The sequence below is a fragment of the Mustela nigripes genome, chromosome 8 (assembly GCF_022355385.1).
Source record: "Mustela nigripes isolate SB6536 chromosome 8, MUSNIG.SB6536, whole genome shotgun sequence".
NCBI classification, from domain to species: domain Eukaryota; kingdom Metazoa; phylum Chordata; class Mammalia; order Carnivora; family Mustelidae; genus Mustela; species Mustela nigripes.
Genome location: NC_081564.1, coordinates 41,746,565 through 41,765,285, shown reverse-complemented (window position 1 = coordinate 41,765,285; position 18,721 = coordinate 41,746,565). Strand labels below are relative to the sequence as shown.

Below are 18,721 nucleotides of genomic sequence, written 5' to 3'. Positions count from 1 at the left end.
GTGCCTATCAAATGTATAAATTTAAAAACATACAAAATTGTGATAGAAGTGTAATGAAATGGGAATTCTTACGTTACTGTAACATAAACTGATTCTGCCTTTTTGAAAAGCTATTTGATTATGCATGTCAAGAGCCATAAAACTTCTTTTTGATATAATAATTCCATTTCTGAAATCAGTCCTAAGGAATAAATCTCAATTTGATTAAAATTTAGGTGCAGGTGCCTCTGCCCCCTGCAGGGGCACCTGGGTAAGCTTCGTAGGTTGAGCCGACTCTTAATCTCAGCTCAGGTCTTGATCTAGGATCGTAAGTTCAAGCCCTAAGTTGAGCTTCATGCTGGCCATGGAGCCTACTTAAAAAAAAAAAAAAAAAAGTTCTCCCTTCCCCCAGCCCCAAAATCCGTGTCTGCAAAATTATTTAAAATAATCAAATTTAAAAACAATCATAATATCTAAAGACAAGAAAATGGTTAAGTAGATTAGGGTTTAATATCTTCTGAATTAGTGGCATAATCAAAGCTGTATGTAACATTCTCTTTTGGTAATATGATCAATCTTAAATAATAATTACATTTTAATTATAAGTTATCATTCCTAAGGGACCTTGTTAGTAGGTCAATGTATAATTAAGCTACATATTATATAATTCACTGCCTGTCCCTTTACCTTTGAGTTTTGAAGAACCCTTTTTTTTAAGTTGAGTAGTCAAACAATCAGTATCTTTTTAGCATCTACCAAGTGAAGGCACAGAACCGAGGTACTGGGGGAGGGGAGAAAATGTTGATTTTGACAAGATTCTTCCCCAAATAAGCTTCTTCTCCAGCAGGGGTTGGGGCAGGGGTTTAAAAAGATGTACATACAACAGTGATGCAAGATGGCATATAGCGAGCCCCAAGGCCCTGGCCTCTGGGAATTGAGGCAAAAACACTTAACTTTCCAGAAAAGGAGAGACTATTCAGCCGGATATATTTCCTTTTTCCTCTTCCTTTCCCAATGGCTTTCTATTTCCTTTCCTTTGCTCTTTCCCTTTCCTCCTTCCCTCTCACCCCCTATTCTCTCTTCTTTTCTTTATAAAATATGGGTTTCCAAAGATGGGATTGGGAGGGAGACAAACCATAAGCGACTCTTAGTCTCACAAAGCAAACTGAGGGTTGCTGGAAGGAGAGGGTTTGGGAGAAGGGGGTGGGGTTATGGACATTGGGGAGGGTATGTGCTTTGGTGAGTGCTGTGAAGTGTGTAAACCTGGTGATTCACAGACCTGTACCCCTGGGGATAAAAATATATGTTTATAAAAAATAAAAAAATTAAAAAAAAATAAAATAAAATATGGGTTTCCATTATGTTGCTATATATTAATTTTTTAAAAGCCCCAACAGCATTTATTCTATTACTCATTCTGAATTTTATTCTAAGGGGAAAAAATAATGTCTGTAAATAATTTATTAACATTTTTATTTTTGCTGCTTTTTTTTAAAGGTAAGAAGACCTGATGCATTCTATATCTGGCAAGTAGAATGACCTGTTCAGGTACCTCTGAGAACTGAAAACCCCAAATGTAATAAATGTAATAGCAGGAAAGTATGTCTGCTACATATTATGAAGTACTATTAATTTCCTTATGCTGAGTGGCATATTATACATATTATACATATACATATTATACATATTATAATGTAATAAATGTAATAGCAGGAAAGTATGTCTGCTACATATTATGAAGTACTATTAATTTCCTTATGCTGAGTGGCAGTTTAATAGCTATTCAAATTGAGTTAAAGTAAAATTCCTTTTTAAAAGAATCACATGTAGCTCTTACGGAATTCTATGGTACATTAGTAGTTCTTTGTATATTAAATAAATATAAAATCATCAAGGTGTCTGTTTTCCATCATTTCTACTACCAACTACACCACTTTCTAATTAACAAAGGATATTTCTTTCAATTTGCTTTTTTTTTTTAAAGATTTTATTTATTTATTTGACAGAGAGAGATCACAAGTAGATGGAGAGGCAGGCAGAGAGAGAGAGAGAGAGAGGGAAGCAGGCTCCCTGCTGAGCAGAGAGCCCGATGCGGGACTAGATCCCAGGACCCTGAGATCAGGACCTGAGCTGAAGGCAGCGGCTTAACCCACTGAGCCACCCAGGTGCCCTTTCAATTTGCTTTTGAATTTAAAATATAATAATTGACTTTTTTTTTGAAAAAAAAAACTATAATTCATTCCTTTGTTTAGTAAAGACCTAAAACTTCTGTGTAGATTTTTTTTATTGTGATAAAATATATATAATAAACTGTATTATCTTAACCATTTCTAAGTGCACAGTTTGTAGTATTAAGTACATTCCCATGATGGTGCAGCCATCACCTCCATCCATTGAGAAAACTTTTTTCATCTTCCTCAAACTGAACTCTATAGCCACTAAACACTGACTCCCCATTTCTCTCTTCTCCCGAATCCCTCGCAAGAACCATTCCATTTTCTGCCTCCTCTAGGCACCTCACCTAAGTGGAATCATACAGCACATGTCCTTTTGTGACTGGCTTATTTTACTTAGAAGAGTGTCCTTAAGTTTCATCCGTTTTGTAGCTTGTGTTCGAATTTCTTTTTAAGGTAAAAGACTATTCCTGTGTGTGTGTGTGTGTGTGTGTGTGTGTGTGTGTGTGTGTGGTGTGTTGCATTTTGTTTATAAATTCATCTACCCATGGATAATTGGGTTGCTTCTACCTTTTGGTCATTGTGATAATGCTGCTATGAACATGAGTGCACTTCAGTGTTTTGTTTTTTAATTGACACAACAGGGCTCTCTTTGAACGAGTCCACACTTATTTAATGGAAAATACAAGCTGTATTTGGCTGACACTTATTTTACATCATAATTTGAACATTGGTGCAATATAATAATCAGAGGGTCGTTTGCCAGAATATGTCACTAAAGGTTACATTGGAAATATATTTATAATCAGCCTTTCCATTTATGAAAAGGAATACAATGAGAGAGGTCTCAAAACTGTTAAAGCATTTTCCTAGTCTTGAAATTATATTTGACAGGAAGGTTTGTTAGAGAAAGAGGGGTCAGAGACAGCCAGTTGAATATAATCCACTACAAATGAAGATAAAGCCTCTCTTACCTAAACTGAAAGTCATTAAAAAAAAAAAAGACACTATTGATAGAATCTTGGATTCCTTAATGTGCAGAAGTCTCAAATAAATACAGCCTATTCAACCATATATTTGATATATTTGCCAGAGAGGGTGCCAAAAAATACATTAGAAAGGGAACCTATTTTATGGTCAATGAACTACAGAAAATCTGCAGAGTGAGGAGCAGGAAGAAGGGGTTGGCAAGTGGAAAGCCACAGTCTTAAAAAGCCTCTGCACTCAGGCTCACCTGGCTTCTAATCCCCACTGCTATATTTCCTATGTGTGACTTCAGGTGAGACCCTTAACCTTTCTAAACCTCAGTATATTTACCTTAACGTAGTAAAAGGAATGGTTTTTATTTTGTAGGGTAGTTGTGAGAACCACAGTAAATAATCCATAATGAAAAGCATCAATAAATCATAGTGTTGATTATAAAATAATATTATTATCAAGACCTGACTCAGAGTTGGCTCTTAAAATGTTTCCTGATTTCAGGACCAATATCTCTGAGAGTTTGTTGTGTAAAGAAAAGGTTTCTTTTTTTTTTTTTTTTTTTTTTTTAAAGATCTATTTAGGGGCACATGGGTGGCTCAGTGGGTTAAAGCCTCTGCCTTCAACTCCGGTCATGATCCCAGGGTTCTGGGATCCAGCCCCGAGTCGGGTTCTCCGCTCAGCAGGGAACCAGCTTCCTCCCCTCTCTCTCTCTGCCTGCCTCTCTGCCTACTTGTGATCTCGCTCTGTCAAATAAATAAAATCTTTAAAAGATCTATTTACTGGGGCACCGGGTGGCTCAGTTAGTTAAGCATCTGCCTGGGGCTCAGGTCTTGAACCCAGAGTCCTGGGATCAAAACCTGCATGGGGCTCCCTACTCAGGGGGGAGTCTGCTTCTCCCTCTCCCTGTCTGCCTCTCCACCTGCTTGTGCTCTCTCTCTCTCTCTGTCAAATAAATAAATAAAATCTTTTTTTAAAAAGGATCTTATTTACTTATTTGAGAGAGAGAGCAGCAAGCCAGATGTGGGGCTTGATGCAGGACTTGATCCCAGGACCCTGGGATCATGACCTAAGCCGAAGGCAGATGCTTAACTGACTGAGCCACCCCAAGGAGAAGGTTTCTTTAGACCAATAATATTCTAATATTTTGTTCTCAAACTTCCTAACAGGAATCTTAAAATGTTATAAATACTCCTGCATGTTGTTTTTCAACATAAGCTAAAAGAAGAGCAAAATTTTATTTTCCCATGTATTATAAATATTAGCACTTTAAAAATATAAAAGTTTCATCTCTCTTTAAAATGTACCAAATGGAATCTAAATATCATGGCAATTTGATACCCAGCTTCATCCACTTAAACGAAGAAACAAGTTATTCTTTAACAGTGAGAAATCTTATTTTCTCCTTAAATTCTGATTTTTATTCTCCTTTTCTCAGAGAGTTTTACCTTAATGTAGTATATTCTTATGCTTAAGCATTTTTAAAAAAAATTATTTATTTATTAGAGAGAGAGAGCAAGAGAGAAAGAATGAGTGTGGGGAGGGGCCCAGGGAGAATCAGACTCCTTGCTGAGCAAGGAGCCTGATGTGAGGCTGGCTCTATCCAAGGCTCTTGGCTTGGGATCATGACCTGAGCCAAAGTCAGACACTCAACCAACAGAGCCACCCAGGTGCCCTATGTCTAAGCATTTTTTAATTGATCAAGAAAATATTAGCATTTTTAGATTTTAAAAATTAAAAATCTCGGGGTGCCTGGGTGGCTCAGTGGGTTAAGCTGCTCCCTTCGGCTCAGGTCATGATCTTAGGGTCCTGGGATCGAGTTCCGCATCAGGCTCTCTGCTCAGCAGGGAGCCTGCTTCCTCCTCTCTCTCTGCCTGCCTTTCTGCCTACTTGTGATCTCTCTCTGTCAAATAAATAAATAAAATCTTTAAAAAAAAAACTAAAAATCTCCCCAGACACAAAATTCTAGGTATCAAATATTCATTTTCAATTGAGTTATTGCCTATAATTATCATTTGTACATATTGATCAAAATAACAAATGTATTATAAATTTCTATGACCATTAAACATATAAAAATAAATTTTTAACAGAAATAGACTTCTTGGGTGCCTGGGTGGCTCAGTGGGTTAAAGCCTCTGCCTTCAGCTCAGGTCATGATCCCAGGGTCCTGGGATTGAGCCCCACATCGGGCTCTCTGCTCAGCAGGGAGCCTGCTTCCTCCTCTCTCTGACTGCCTCTCTGCTTACTTGCAATCTCTGTCTGTCAAATAAATAAATGAAATCTTAAAAAAAAAAAAAAAAGAAATAGACCTCTTAATGAGAAGGAAGAGCTTTGCTCCCTAACAAATTAATGTATCCATTGATAAAATTCTTTCATAGAATAAGATAAGTTTCAGCACCCATATTACCCTTATTTTTAATTTTTATAGATGCAAGTGCTATGAAACATGCTGACATGAATGCACTGGGGGTTGGAATGTTTTTTCCCTCAGGATGGTCTTGCCTGGTGATGGGACCTAAAGTAGTTCCTCTGTACAGTTAACATGATGAGCACTGAGTAATGTATAGAATTGTTGGATCACTGTATTGTAAACCTGAAACTAATATAACACGGTATGTTAATTAAATTAAAATTGGAATTAAAATTTTAACTAAAAAAATTATTAAATAAAGTAGTTCCTCTGTACCTTCAGTAGCTTTTTACTGGGTTATGTAATCATCATAACACTGTCACTATCTGCAGATGTCTTGTTTGGGAACATATGCATTGTTTGTCTCCGCTAGAACATCAGTTTCTGCGAAAGGGATTTTGTCTACCTTGCTCTCTGCTGACATATGATAGGCACAGGGATATAAATTCTTCTTGGTTGGGGGTTCCTGGGTGGCTCAGTCGGTTAAGCCTCTGCCTTCAGTTCAGGTCATGATCCCGGGATCCTGGGATCGAGCCCCGCATCAGGCTCCCTGCTCAGCAGAGAGCCTTATTGTCCCTGCTGCTCTGCCCACTTGTGCTCTCCATCTCTCTGTCAAATAAATAAAAAAATCTTAAAAAAATTTCTTCTTGGATGAATGAATAAACGATACGCTCCTCTGAGAGGATCATTCATTTATGGAGCAGACCTTGAGATCGGAACTATTGTTTCTCTATCATCATCAAACCAAGATCTCCAAGTACCACAGTGGAAGAGGAATCTCCACATGGCCAGGGGGCCTACCCTTATGTCTTGAGGTTCTCCTTGTGGTACAACTGATACTCAGCTGCAACAGTTAAACTCGGCTCAAAATAACAAAAGAAAACGAAACACGGAGGATAACATACAACTGGAAAATCTGGGATATGTTCAGGCTGGTATCCTTCCCCTGTTTGGAGATTATGGAGACACTTTTAATAGGGTTGGGGTTGGAGAAATACCTGCACTGAGCTGTCTTTCCACACGCATGCTAAAGCCCTACAATTTGCAGGACAATCCTGCCCAGCAAAGAACTCTGCATTTTCTGCCTCATCCTGGGCCGTGCTTCCATATGGCATTTTAGCTTTGTAGACCCAGGAACACGCTCAAGCTACAGCAGGCAATGTAAGTGCCCATTCCTGCCTACAGTCTGTTTTTGGAGTTCAGATTTTCTGACTGAGCATGTTTCTTCCCAAATGCCCAGCAACACGAATGCCCACTGCATCTGGTGCTACCTACCCTGTCCAAACAGTACAACACAACACAACACAGCAGGCCCGTCATTCCTAGCAGAGACAGGGTGACTTTTTAAAACTGTTATTATCCTGAAATGGGGTAGGGTGGGGAATGCGCTGTAGGAGGGGGAAATGAATCTATGCTGACCTAGGAAAGGCCGGCCTAGTACTGTGATGGATGAAATAGATTTAAAATATCTGCTGTTCTGTAACCCAGGGCATTTTTACTGTGGTCTTGTGAGCACTCATACAACTAAAGGGCAAGAACGTGGACTTTCCAGCTATGAGCTTGTGAAATGTTCCCTGAAACAGTCCCTCATTCTGTGCATAGTATTTTTCTCCCTCCAATTAAGCCAAATACTCAGGCATTTTGTAAATTGTCTTTGAGAATTGATTTGGTTTTTTTTTTTATAGGCTTTGTGCCTATAAAAGCATGCAAGATTGTTTTCGCTGAGATTAGGCAGGGCTGCTGATGAAAGATATTTATCTCTTCCTAGGATTTGTGTTACAAAAATTTCATCCTTGAGGTTGAGAGATGTGTGTTGGCAGACAGATTCCAGAATCTTGCACAAATTCACTTCAGGTAACCAGAAACAAAGGTTGACTTCATTGAACAGCAAGAAATAGTGTTTGATATGTTTCAAAGCCGGCATCTTATTCTTTACAATCCCAGACCTATCAACAAGCAATACACTGACCATCTACTATGTCCTCAATAAATAGTTGTTGATTCAAAAGACTACTTGAAGCATGTACATGTATTATGTAAACAGATGTATGTAAATACATGTGCATGTGTTTTACATGTAAAACACATGCACATGTATTTTATTTTAAAAAGATTTTATTTACTTATACATACGTTTTGTGAAAGGGGGAGTGCCGGGACGGACAGACAGTGGGACAGGAGAAACAATCTCCAGCAGGCTCCATGCTCAGTTCAGAGACTATGCAGGGCTTGATCTCATAACGGGGAGATCATGACCTGGTCTCAATCCAAGAGTTAGAGGCTTAACCAAATGAGCCACCCAGGCACCCCCTTAAAGATTTTGTTTTTTAAGTAATCTCTCCACCTGACGTGGGGCTGGAACCTACAAGCCCTAGATCAAGAGTTGCATGGTCTACTGACTGAGCCAGCCAGGTGCCCGTGGTACATTTTAAACTCATTATCAAATAGCTCTTATTCACCAGTGTTTAATTATAAACATTTCACCATAAGTGAAAACTTTGGTATCAAAAACTTGAAAAAGTCTGGCTGTCATTAATTAAGTAAAAAAACTGCCTATTTCACTCGCTCCTGCTACCGGCCTTCATTGAAGATGGGGGAAAACGGAAACGCACATCGCCTGACAGCATGACCCCCTTAGTTGTAGGAAACAAACCTCAAGTAACAGGGTTTTGTTTGTTTTTAGATTTCACGAGCACGTGGGGACTATTCAGGGCTCCCCTTAGTACTGAACGGCGCGGTGGACTCGGAAACTTTCTAGCGGCCTTTCTCAGCCGACACACCAAAATACCGGATTTAGGTTTTTAGCTTTTACACCGGGATTACAAACCCCACAACTCGGGGGCAAACGCCCTGTCCAACCTGGGACTCCGCGCGCTCCTGGGACGCCAGAGGGTCGCGCGCGGGTTGACGTCAGCGAACAGGAAGGGGCGGAGCTACCGCCGCCTTGGCGGGAAAAGAGGCGCGCAGAAAGACACGTACACCCGAGCCCGCCATCAGCCGCCGCCAGCGTCCCGGCCCCGCAGCCGCCTGAGCGCCATGCCCGCCCCGGGCTCCGAGCTGCAGCGCCCGCCGTCGCCGTCGCCGCCCGCGGCGCAGAAACCGGCCGCGGAGCCGCAGCCGGCACCCCACGGGGAGCTGCAGTACCTGGGGCAGATCGAGCATATCCTGCGCTGCGGGGTCCGGAAGGATGACCGCACAGGCACCGGCACGCTGTCAGTGTTCGGAATGCAGGCGCGCTACAGCCTGAGAGGTGACCCCCGCGCGCCGCGGGCGAGGGGGCTTGTGCCCGGGTGGGCTCCGAGCGGCCGCTGAGGGCGGGGAGGCGCGCCTGGGAACTACTGGGCTTTGCCCTCAACCTTTGTTCCTAATGTCGATCCTGGGAGCTCCTTAACCCCGCTTTGCAGACCCTCAAAACAGAGACTCGGGGGCGCCTGGGTGGCTCAGTGGGTTGGGCCGCTGCCTTCGGCTCAGGTCATGATCTCAGGGTCCTGGGATCGAGCCCCACATTGGGCTCTCTGCTCAGCGGGGAGCCTGCTTCCTTCTCTCTCTCTGCCTGCCTCTCTGCCTACTTGTGATCTCTTTCTGTCAAATAAATAAATAAAATCTTAAAAAAAAAAAAACAAACAAACAGATTCGGGTTAGAGGAATGATTTGCGTAACGTCAGGAGTGACAGAAGTGGGAGGTGAAACCAGGTCCTTCGGCTCCGAGTCCTGTGCTTGCCCTGGTCGTGTCTGCCCCAGACTGAACACGGTCTGGTAGTGTTCGCCTCATACTAGAGAGTGGGAGAGGGTTTGCCGGGGTGTGCGCTCGGACGTGGCTAGAGGTTCCCCTTTTTTCTCCTCTTCCTGTCTGCCCGGTCCGGCCCTTCTGTTTGGCAAAGTTTCTAAAAATTAGAGTGAAGGAATAAGGGCGGGCCAAGGGCCGCGGAAAGCGCGCGAACGGAGAGGCTGGGCGGGAACTTGTGGTTCCAGACAGTTTTCCCGTCTGGTCCGCACAAACAGGAACGCCAGAGGACGAGTAGAAGTTCTTACTCGTCTTTTCCATTAAAACAGGATAGCTCCCGAGAAGTTTCTCTTGGCTGTTATTAGAGTCAGGCTTTCAGGGGACAAAGAGGAGGGTGGGGGGGCGGGGTACGCAAGACGAATTTTCTGGACACAGGTATAGGGGTGGTTTTGAGTAGGGAGAGACGCCCTGTTAGTAACGCTGATTCACTGTGGTGAACAGGGGGAGGACCCTCAACCCCCCAATCATTCCAGAGACTGGAAGATAACCCAGGCTGCGGGTTGGACAGGGATCTGCCTTAGGGCAGCTTCCTGCAGCTCCACACAGTGGCCTCCAGTGAGCCACAGATCTCGGTTTTTTACTCCAGCCCATCCGTTTAGACCGTGCTCAAGTTACCTCTCTGGTCTTTGGCTTCCAGTGTGCTTAAAATAGAGAAAATAATGCTCAGTAGGCAGTACTGATAAAAGTAGGTGCTTGAAAAAAAATATCTCCTTGTTAGGTGATAAGGTGAACTGAACAGGTAGTGAATTTAGAGATAAGATTTTACATTTTGATCTCTTTGCTGCTAGATGCAAACTAATACATTCCCTCCTGGTGCCTGTAAAATGGAGATCTTAAGGATGCCTCAAGGAAGGTTGTCTGGAGGCTTCCATAAGGTCATGCATATAAGTATTTAAAGGGTTACTATTTTTGGTACACTAAATAATAGAGGTTAATTTGCTTTGCAAATAATTAAAAACTATGCTTTAGCTCTGGTTAATGTGGTATCCACTGTCTCCTAGACCTGAGCAAATCTTCCCCTGGCAGGATAATCAAGGAAGAGCCCTGGGAGCCTTTAGCCTTTGTTTTAGGGCACATTTTCTGTGTTGTCTTCACACCTCTGTGAAGGAATCACACTAACTGGGAAGTAGATGGTAGCTCTTTTCCTGTCCACATGGGCATCCCTGCCTAGCTCGTGCCCCATCTCACCACGTGGAATTCCTGTGGTGGTCAAGGGATTGGGGAGGGCAGTCTCAGTCTGAATTGTGTCACTGACTTAGGTAGTAGTCTAGGAGCTCCACCCAATTCTGGGGCACCTATGCGATTGCAGTCATAGTTTTCTAGTTGGTCCTGTGGTCACTCAAGGGCCTTATGTCCTGGGGGCAATCCTCCTCCGCAGAGAAAGCTGGATGATACATTCTAGTTTCCCATCTTGAAATTACCTGGCAACCTGTTTTTCAGATGAATTTCCTCTGCTGACAACCAAACGCGTATTCTGGAAGGGTGTTTTGGAGGAGTTGCTGTGGTTTATCAAGGTAAGGAAGCTGGTATTGGAAAACAGTGTGTTCTCAAACCCAGCACTGTGGTCCTTTTAAAAGTCTGATCCTGTCACTTTTCACCTGCAGCCCTAGTGGATCCCATTTTACTCAGTAAGGTCAGTAAGACCCCACTCACGGGGCGTTCTGTCCCAGCTCTAGCTTCAGTGAGCCACTCACCTTACTCCACCCACCTGTCCTTGCTGATCTTTGAGGACATCAGGACATTCCCACCTAGGACTCTGGTGCTTGCCAGTGCTGAACCTTCTTCCTCTACATGTAGCATCACTCACTCCCTCACCTCCTCCAAGTCCCTGCTGAATGAGCCTTCTCTAACTTCCTGATCTAAGACTGTGATTACCCCCTACGTACAGGCACACATCCCTCCCACCCTCCTTAGATAAACATTACCAGCTGATACATAATGTCTGCCCTCTCCTTTTCCCTATATAAGGGGGGAAGGTAGACAACAAATGAACAAGTAAACTGTTAGAAGTTCCATGAGGGCAGAGGATTTGTTTTTTTCCTACTCATGTTTGTATCCCCTGAGCCTAGAACACAGCCTGCCATAGAGTAGGTACTCAACATAGATTGATCATTCAATATAAATCCCAGCCATGTTCTCATATTTGTATAAGCAAGAAGGACCTCTTGAGTAACAAGCTATCCCTCTTCCAAAGAGCTAAGTAGGTACCTCTGGCAGAGGCCAAAGTGCTTCCTCTTGCTCCGTCTCCTGGTTCAGACCAGTGATATTCTGGCCCGTGCTGTTCAGAGGGTATATGAGGAGATGGGCTCAGTTCTGGGCCATGTAGAAGCTGTGATCCCTTCTGCAGAGCATGCAGTGTGGTGTGTCTGATCTTAGGCCAAATGAGACCCAAGACTTCTTACTACATTTTAGAAAGAGTTTATTTAGATTTAGATCCAATCCAGTCTTCCCTTACTTCCGTATTCTTGAAGTGTTTTCTTCTGTGTTGTCTTATCTCAGCTGGCAGTGAGTGTCTAGTTCCAGGTACATCATCAGAAATCTCAGAAGAGCCCCTTTGTAAACCAGCTAGAGCCCTGTCAAATGGAAGAAAAGGGAGGCATTAGAAGCAATATGGGAGGGAGCATCTGGGTGGCTCAGTGGGTTAAGCATCTGACAAATGATCTCAACTCCGGTCTTGCTCTCAGGGTTGTGAGTTCAAGACTGGTGCTGAGCTCCACCTGGGCATGGAGCCTTGTAAGATTTTGTTTGTTTATTTGAGAAAAAGGAGAAAGAACAAACATGAGTGGAGCGGGGGCAGTGGGAGAGGAACAAGCAGACACCCCGGATGAGCGGGGAGTCCAATACTCCCCTTTGATCACAAGCGTCCGAGATCATGACCTGAGCCAAAGGTAGATACTTAACCGGCTGAGCCATCCAGGTGACCCCATGTTGCCTACTTAAAAAAAAAAGAGGGGCGCCTGGGTGGCTCAGTTGGTTAAAGCCTCTGCCTTCTGCTCAGGTTGTGGTCCCAGGGTCCTGGGATTGAGCCCCACATCGGGCTCTCTGCTCAGCAGCGAGCCTGCTTCCCCCTCTCTTTCTGCCTGCCTCTTGCCTACTTGTGATCTCTGTCTGTCAAATAAATAAATAAATAAATAAATCTTTTTAAAAAAATTTACATGGGAAAGATTGAAAAATGACTTATTGGAGGTGAAAAAGATAGTACAAACTCAAAAACAGAAGGGAGGAAACAAGATGCTCAGAAATAAAATGGATTCCCTGGTTTTATCTTAATTTACCTTGAATTCAGGATTCCAAGTACTCTTTACCAAGAATGTACCAGACTCTCTGATAGAGTTGCTCCCTGGGTGATGGATGAAACACAGTTAGGACAAACCCACACTGCGGCTAGCATCTATAGGCAAGATGGAGACATGGAGTCTGTGCTGAGGGTAGGCTCTGTTGAGCACTGAGCACTTTCTGTGTTCTCTAACCCTCACAGTGTGGGGGTGCAGCTGTGTTTTTCCCTTGGTGGGGACGGCGAGGCTAGGGGTCAGAGAGCTGTCAGAGAAGAGTGCTGGAGGGCAGGCCTGGTGTGTGTGGCACCGTACCTGTGCTTGTCACCATGACAGTGCATCATACCAGGAGGCCGCCGAGGTCTTTGACCTGAATGCACGATCAGGACACATGCTGGGATGATATGGGCCAAATTAAGTGATAAACATTGGCTTGTGCTTGGGAAAAACAAAGCCCCACCTTAACTACAAATATAGGTTGGGGTAAACAGAACTTTATAGTGCACCGATGAGCTAATGTGACCAGTCAGTCAATCTGTAAGAAAAGCTGATACTGATTAGGCCAGTTATGACCTCCATACCAGGTCTAAGATCCGTTGAACAGATTGAAGGTGAGACATTAAATACATTTTGGGGGATCACACTTATACAAAACACATTTGTTAAAAAACACAAAACCTTTAGGTGAGGTGGGAATAATGAAAGGACTTTGAGGTGTTTAATCTAGAACATTTAGTTGAGAGGAAGAATCCCTTGTCCTGGAAGCGATTCCAGGAGACTGTCCTAGGTGCCCTCAGAAAGTCTGGGCTGGGACTGGCCCTTAAGGACAGGACACACTGTGTGGGACATGCTGAGTGGCTATCTCTGCTGTGTTAGCACAGGCCAGAGGAGCAGTTTGTGGGAGGCTCTTGGGGTGTCAGCTTCTTCACTCAGATGCCTGCTCTGCTCTCCTGTCTCTTGCAGGGATCTACAAACGCTAAGGAACTGTCTTCCAAGGGAGTGAAAATCTGGGATGCCAATGGGTCTCGAGTCTTCTTGGACAGCCTGGGATTCTCCAACAGAGAAGAAGGGGATTTAGGCCCAGTTTATGGCTTTCAGTGGAGGCATTTTGGGGCAGAATACATAGATAAGGATTCAGGTGAGAAAACCGCGATGCCTCACATTTCCTGAGCACCCAACATTGTATGAGTTGGCCCCATTGTTTCAAGTGAAACTGGGGGCCAGTGTCTACACAGATGCTGCTGTCTGTGGAGCTGATGTATAACTTTGACCTTGTGAGAAGCTGTTTCAGATTCAGGTAGAGGTCAGATCGCACTCTTGGTTGTTAGCATTTATTGGGTACTTGGTACTTTCCATACTGTTTCATTAGCAGATAGCTACATGGTGGGTCGGTTGGTTGCTGTGTTGGGGAAATAATGTAGGAAGAAGCCTCAGGATTGCCTTGTAGTGGCTTGATCGCCCTTTTGAAGGCTGAGCCACCCCGCACACTTTAGGTGGTGCTCATGTAATAGTAGTTCTGGGGTTACCCTTTTCTCCCTGCCCTTCTCGGGTAGAAGAAGATGAATCATCTTACTGCTGGACATCCACCTTAGTCTCATGGTAGCACCATTTGCCCCCATCCTTTGACCCTTCCTCTCCTGCCTGTCCATGAGTCAGGTGCTGCAAAAGCAAATGCCTACCTCCTCAGTATGTGTGCCCTGATTGTTTGTGTGTGTACACACATTTGTAGGAAGTGCTAGCTTGCTGGCTGGACAGAAAGCGTTGATAATTTTAGCACCTGTACATTTAATATAAGCACCACAACCAAAATACAGAACTGTACTATCACAGTGCATCTTTTTCAAGAAAAGAAATTTTCTATTTCTTTGCCATTTTGGGGATCACAAAATAGCAAATTCCTTTGCTATTCCTTTTCCTGAAGCTATGATCATGACAGGACATTCTTCCCCCCAAAATTAAGAACAACTGGACTAGACTATAGTCTGACCCCAGTAAGCGCAGGTTTAACCGGAGGGGATATGAAGCACCACACTTCTCAGACTTCGCAGCTCCCAGTTCCATTTCAGAAGGAAAGCAAGGAATTAAAGTCCAGAGACCAGAAATGGGAGATAAGTACAGGGTGGTGTGAGAGTTACAGAGGTTTCTTGATATTTATAAATTAGTAGGTGTTTGGTTGCTAAGTTGTAATTTTAGGTGGAAGCATTGGGAGAATAGCATTGAGACCACTGTCCTCTGTTGGAGCATGTGTGGAGTGGTATCTTCTATTTAAGATCCAGTACTTTCCTTGGCCGCAGAGTGTGACGGAATGGTTGATGGGTATAGAGACAGCCCCATGAGGACCATGGAAGAAACTGATTGCTGGGATTGGAGAAAATTAGCAGTGGGGAGGGGGGCTGGCACGGAGGGGTGGCGCCATGACAGATATTTAAAGGATTCTTTTGTAGGAAAGGAAAAAACCTTTGTTATGGCTCCAGAGGATAGATATCAAAGCCCTGAACGCATCATCAACCCAAGAGAGCTGAGGAATTTGTAGAGTGCCTTAGATATCTTGTAGCATGACCTCGGGGGCCTTGGTAAGACGATGATAGATGGCCTCTAAGGTCATCTCATGAGATGCTGTGATCAACATGTGGCATGTCTTCTCTTGACAATTCCACAGATTATTCAGGTCAAGGAGTAGACCAACTGCAAAAGGTCATTGACACGATCAAAACCAACCCCGACGACAGAAGAATCATCCTGTGTGGCTGGAATCCAAAAGGTTGGAAACATCCCAGTTATTCTCTTGTGTCCAGAGTGTCCACTAGCACATAGGGAAGCCCTGTGGCTTTCACATGGAGGCTGCCGATAGAAGGCTGGACCCTCAGAACCACCCCCAGCCACATGGCTGATGTTTCCCTGGGCAAGTCACTCTTGGCCACATGTCTACCTTCAGATGATGGGGTTGGATGAAGATGATCTTAATATGTGTATTGATAGTTCTTTTACTCCAAAGAGGGTTTTAAATTACCTATAAAAATACATCTTGGATTTTAACAGTTTAAATTGGGGTGGATGAAGTTTCATATCTCCTCCACCTGGCTGTTAACATTTCAACAGTTAGAGTAAAATTAAATTCTACCAAGGTGTAATAAATATTACCAGAGTGGAATATTTGCTTTTCCAAAAGAGAATTTGAATACAGACTTTGTGCATGGGATGCCAGTTTCCTGTGGCCCCTGGGAATGAATGAATTAATGGATTCTTCCTGCTTGTAGTTGGCACCACGAAGGCAGCACAAGTAATTTTGGCTGGATGACTGTGGCTTCAGTTACGAGCGTACATCCGCAGACATCAGGTGTTGTTGGATGGGTCACTGTAGGCATGGTGCCATCCGCAGGATTGGAATGGTCTGCTTTTGATTTAGGTGATGGTGTAGTTCATGAGGTCACTGGCCCAGTGGCCTGTTCTCATCTCCCCCATAGGAGCTGGCTCCTGTATTCCTGTTGTGTGTGTAGCTGCATTAAGACTGCCGGCACCTCATTTTCCTTTGTGCTGGCTCCTCAGATCTTCCTCTGATGGCCCTCCCTCCGTGCCATGCCCTCTGCCAGTTCTACGTGGTGAATGGTGAGCTGTCCTGCCAGCTGTACCAGAGGTCAGGGGATATGGGCCTGGGCGTGCCCTTCAACATCGCCAGCTATGCCCTGCTCACCTACATGATCGCACACATCACAGGCCTAAAGGTGGGCTGCGCCCTGAAGGGAATGGGGGCTATCTGCCTGAAGCCCTGAGCTCATAGGTTATTTACTGTGGAAAAATTCTTGCAGGGAGGTCAGTGTCTGGTTAGTTTTAAAATGTGATCTGTGTGAGAGACAGCTGCTCACCTGGCAGCCTTCCAGGGAGGCTTCCTGTTTCTGTGGTCTGTATAAGCACACAGGTTGGTGTGGGTTATATACGAGACAAGACAACTTTTGTGAACATCAACTTTTCTCAAAAGCTACGCAGGTGAAATTGCTTTCTGAAAAGTGTTGGAATGTTTGCATAGTCTACATAATGTGCTTTTAAGTGATGTGTCTGAAAGGAATTGAAACTAAAACATTTGCCATTTTTGCTTGCTCCCATTGGATTTAGCCAGGTGACTTCGTACATACTTTGGGAGATGCACATATTTACCTGAATCACATTGAGCCACTGAAAATGCAGGTAAGAGTGGTATCTGTCACACTTTGAATTTTGGTACCTTCTCTTGTTAAGACGTTGCCTTCTAGAACATCCCTCATGTAACAGACCTTCTGCTATGTGCTGGGGCAGAGATACATGCCCTGCTCCAGCTGCAGGGACAGGTGGTAGGCAGGGACAAGGCATTGAAATGGCAATTAAAAATAAGAGTGTCTGATGCTTAATGAGCCCCAAGGGAAAAAAAAAATTAACCAGATCCTTTTAGCCCCTTCCAGATGAGATACAGGTTTTGGACGTTCCTCCTTTGTGGGAGCTTGGCTGCTTTTGTGTAGAGGGTACCTTCGGGGTTTGTCCAGTGGCTTCTGTGGCCATCTGCTCCAGTTGTGCTGGACAGTGATGAGGTTAGAGCCTGTGTCCGTGTCCCCATTGCTACCCTCTGTTCATTCCAGGAACCCCAGCTTACATCCTTTTGTCAACAGATGTCATCTTACCTCACACTCTTTGCCAGGGACGGTTGAGATAGGGATTATGGGACTCAAATAACCATACTTGGGTGCCTACCAGGAGTTACAGATGCAGAAGTGAAAAAGTGTCCCATCCTTAATAAATTTACCAAGAGCAGTCAATTGTAAAATGAGCCACAAGGCTCCTGATGCAGTGTGATGCCCCCAAAGATCCTTTAGTCTCCATGTGTGGGAGAGAATCTGCCGGTTACAACCCAGGAGTGTTGCATAAGCCGGGGCAGATATCTGCACTATTACACTCCTGTGAAATAATACTTTGTTGATAATACTGTGTACTTGTTTCATATGGAGCAGAATTAAAGCAGGTTGTACAGATAATGGCAAAATAATAACCTCCTATTGTTTCTAGCTTCAGCGAGAACCAAGGCCTTTCCCGAAGCTCAAAATCCTTCGAAAAGTTGAGACAATCGATGACTTCAAGGCTGAAGACTTTCAGATTGAGGGGTACAGTCCTCACCCGACTATTAAAATGGAAATGGCTGTTTAAAGTGCTCTTAAAGGAGGTATTTGAAGGCTATTCAGTCTGTAGGGTTTGGACTGAGTCCCCAGGTGAAAGCAAATGAGCTCATTTGCCCTAGAGGAAGAGGGAACTAGGTCAAAAATCTCTTGGTGACCAGCATTTATTAACTTGTAAGAATGTTGCCACTGACAAACATAACCTTGCCTGATCCTCTTAGCAACAAAATGCCTTGAATTTGGTTAACTCACTGAGGACATGTGAAAATGCCGAGATGGGGACTCAGACGAGAATAAAAACGGGAATACTCTTAAAACATGTACATGCATTTCAACCCCCCATTTTTATGAAGGTCCATGAATTTCAGGAATTACACATCAGCTCTTCCCCCAAATCTGAGCAAGCTGAATAACACCAGCATTCATTAATAATGTACAGTTGTGGTTATGAACATTTAAAGTTATTTGCTTTATATATTGCTATAATAAAGATGTGTTCTGCATTCATCTTTTTAAAAAAAACTTTTTAATTCTGTATTGCCATTCTGCTCACTTCCTGCCTAAAAGATTTAAGTGAACCCTCCTAAATAAACATATGCTCTATTCTCATTTGGATACAGCTTAGAGGTTTAGTATATTTTAGAAATGGAGATTAAACTGCATTCTGCCCTATTTTTCTGCAGTTCATCTAATTCTGGTTGCATTTATCATTAGCATATAATTATTTAGGATAAAGTTTTAAGGACTATGGAAAAATAATGTATGAAATGCCATTTTCCTGCCCATTATCACTGTCATGGTTTCAGTATGGTGTGAATCCTCTGCTAGTACCCTTAGAGCAAGAAAAGAAAGGCTAATCCACTCCAGGGATAATGCATGAAATCCTTTTACCTTTGGTCATGCACCAGCTATCCCACAGTCCTACAGAACTATTTTTTCTCTGCTAATTTTTAACAAGTGTTAGAATAAGGCAGTGTTCCAAT

General features: G+C 43.5%; 1 protein-coding gene across 1 annotated transcript; it reads left to right on the top strand.

The window, feature by feature from the left end:
- Positions 1-8,470: 8,470 nt before the first annotated feature.
- On the top strand, positions 8,471-18,245 carry TYMS (thymidylate synthetase). Its single transcript, XM_059409304.1, has 7 exons — positions 8,471-8,794; positions 10,769-10,842; positions 13,564-13,738; positions 15,260-15,361; positions 16,147-16,322; positions 16,711-16,782; positions 17,632-18,245. The coding sequence occupies exons 1-7, from the start codon at positions 8,581-8,583 to the stop codon at positions 17,767-17,769; spliced, it is 951 nt and encodes a 316-aa protein (XP_059265287.1). The 5' UTR covers positions 8,471-8,580; the 3' UTR covers positions 17,770-18,245.
- The last annotated feature ends 476 nt before the right edge of the window (positions 18,246-18,721 follow it).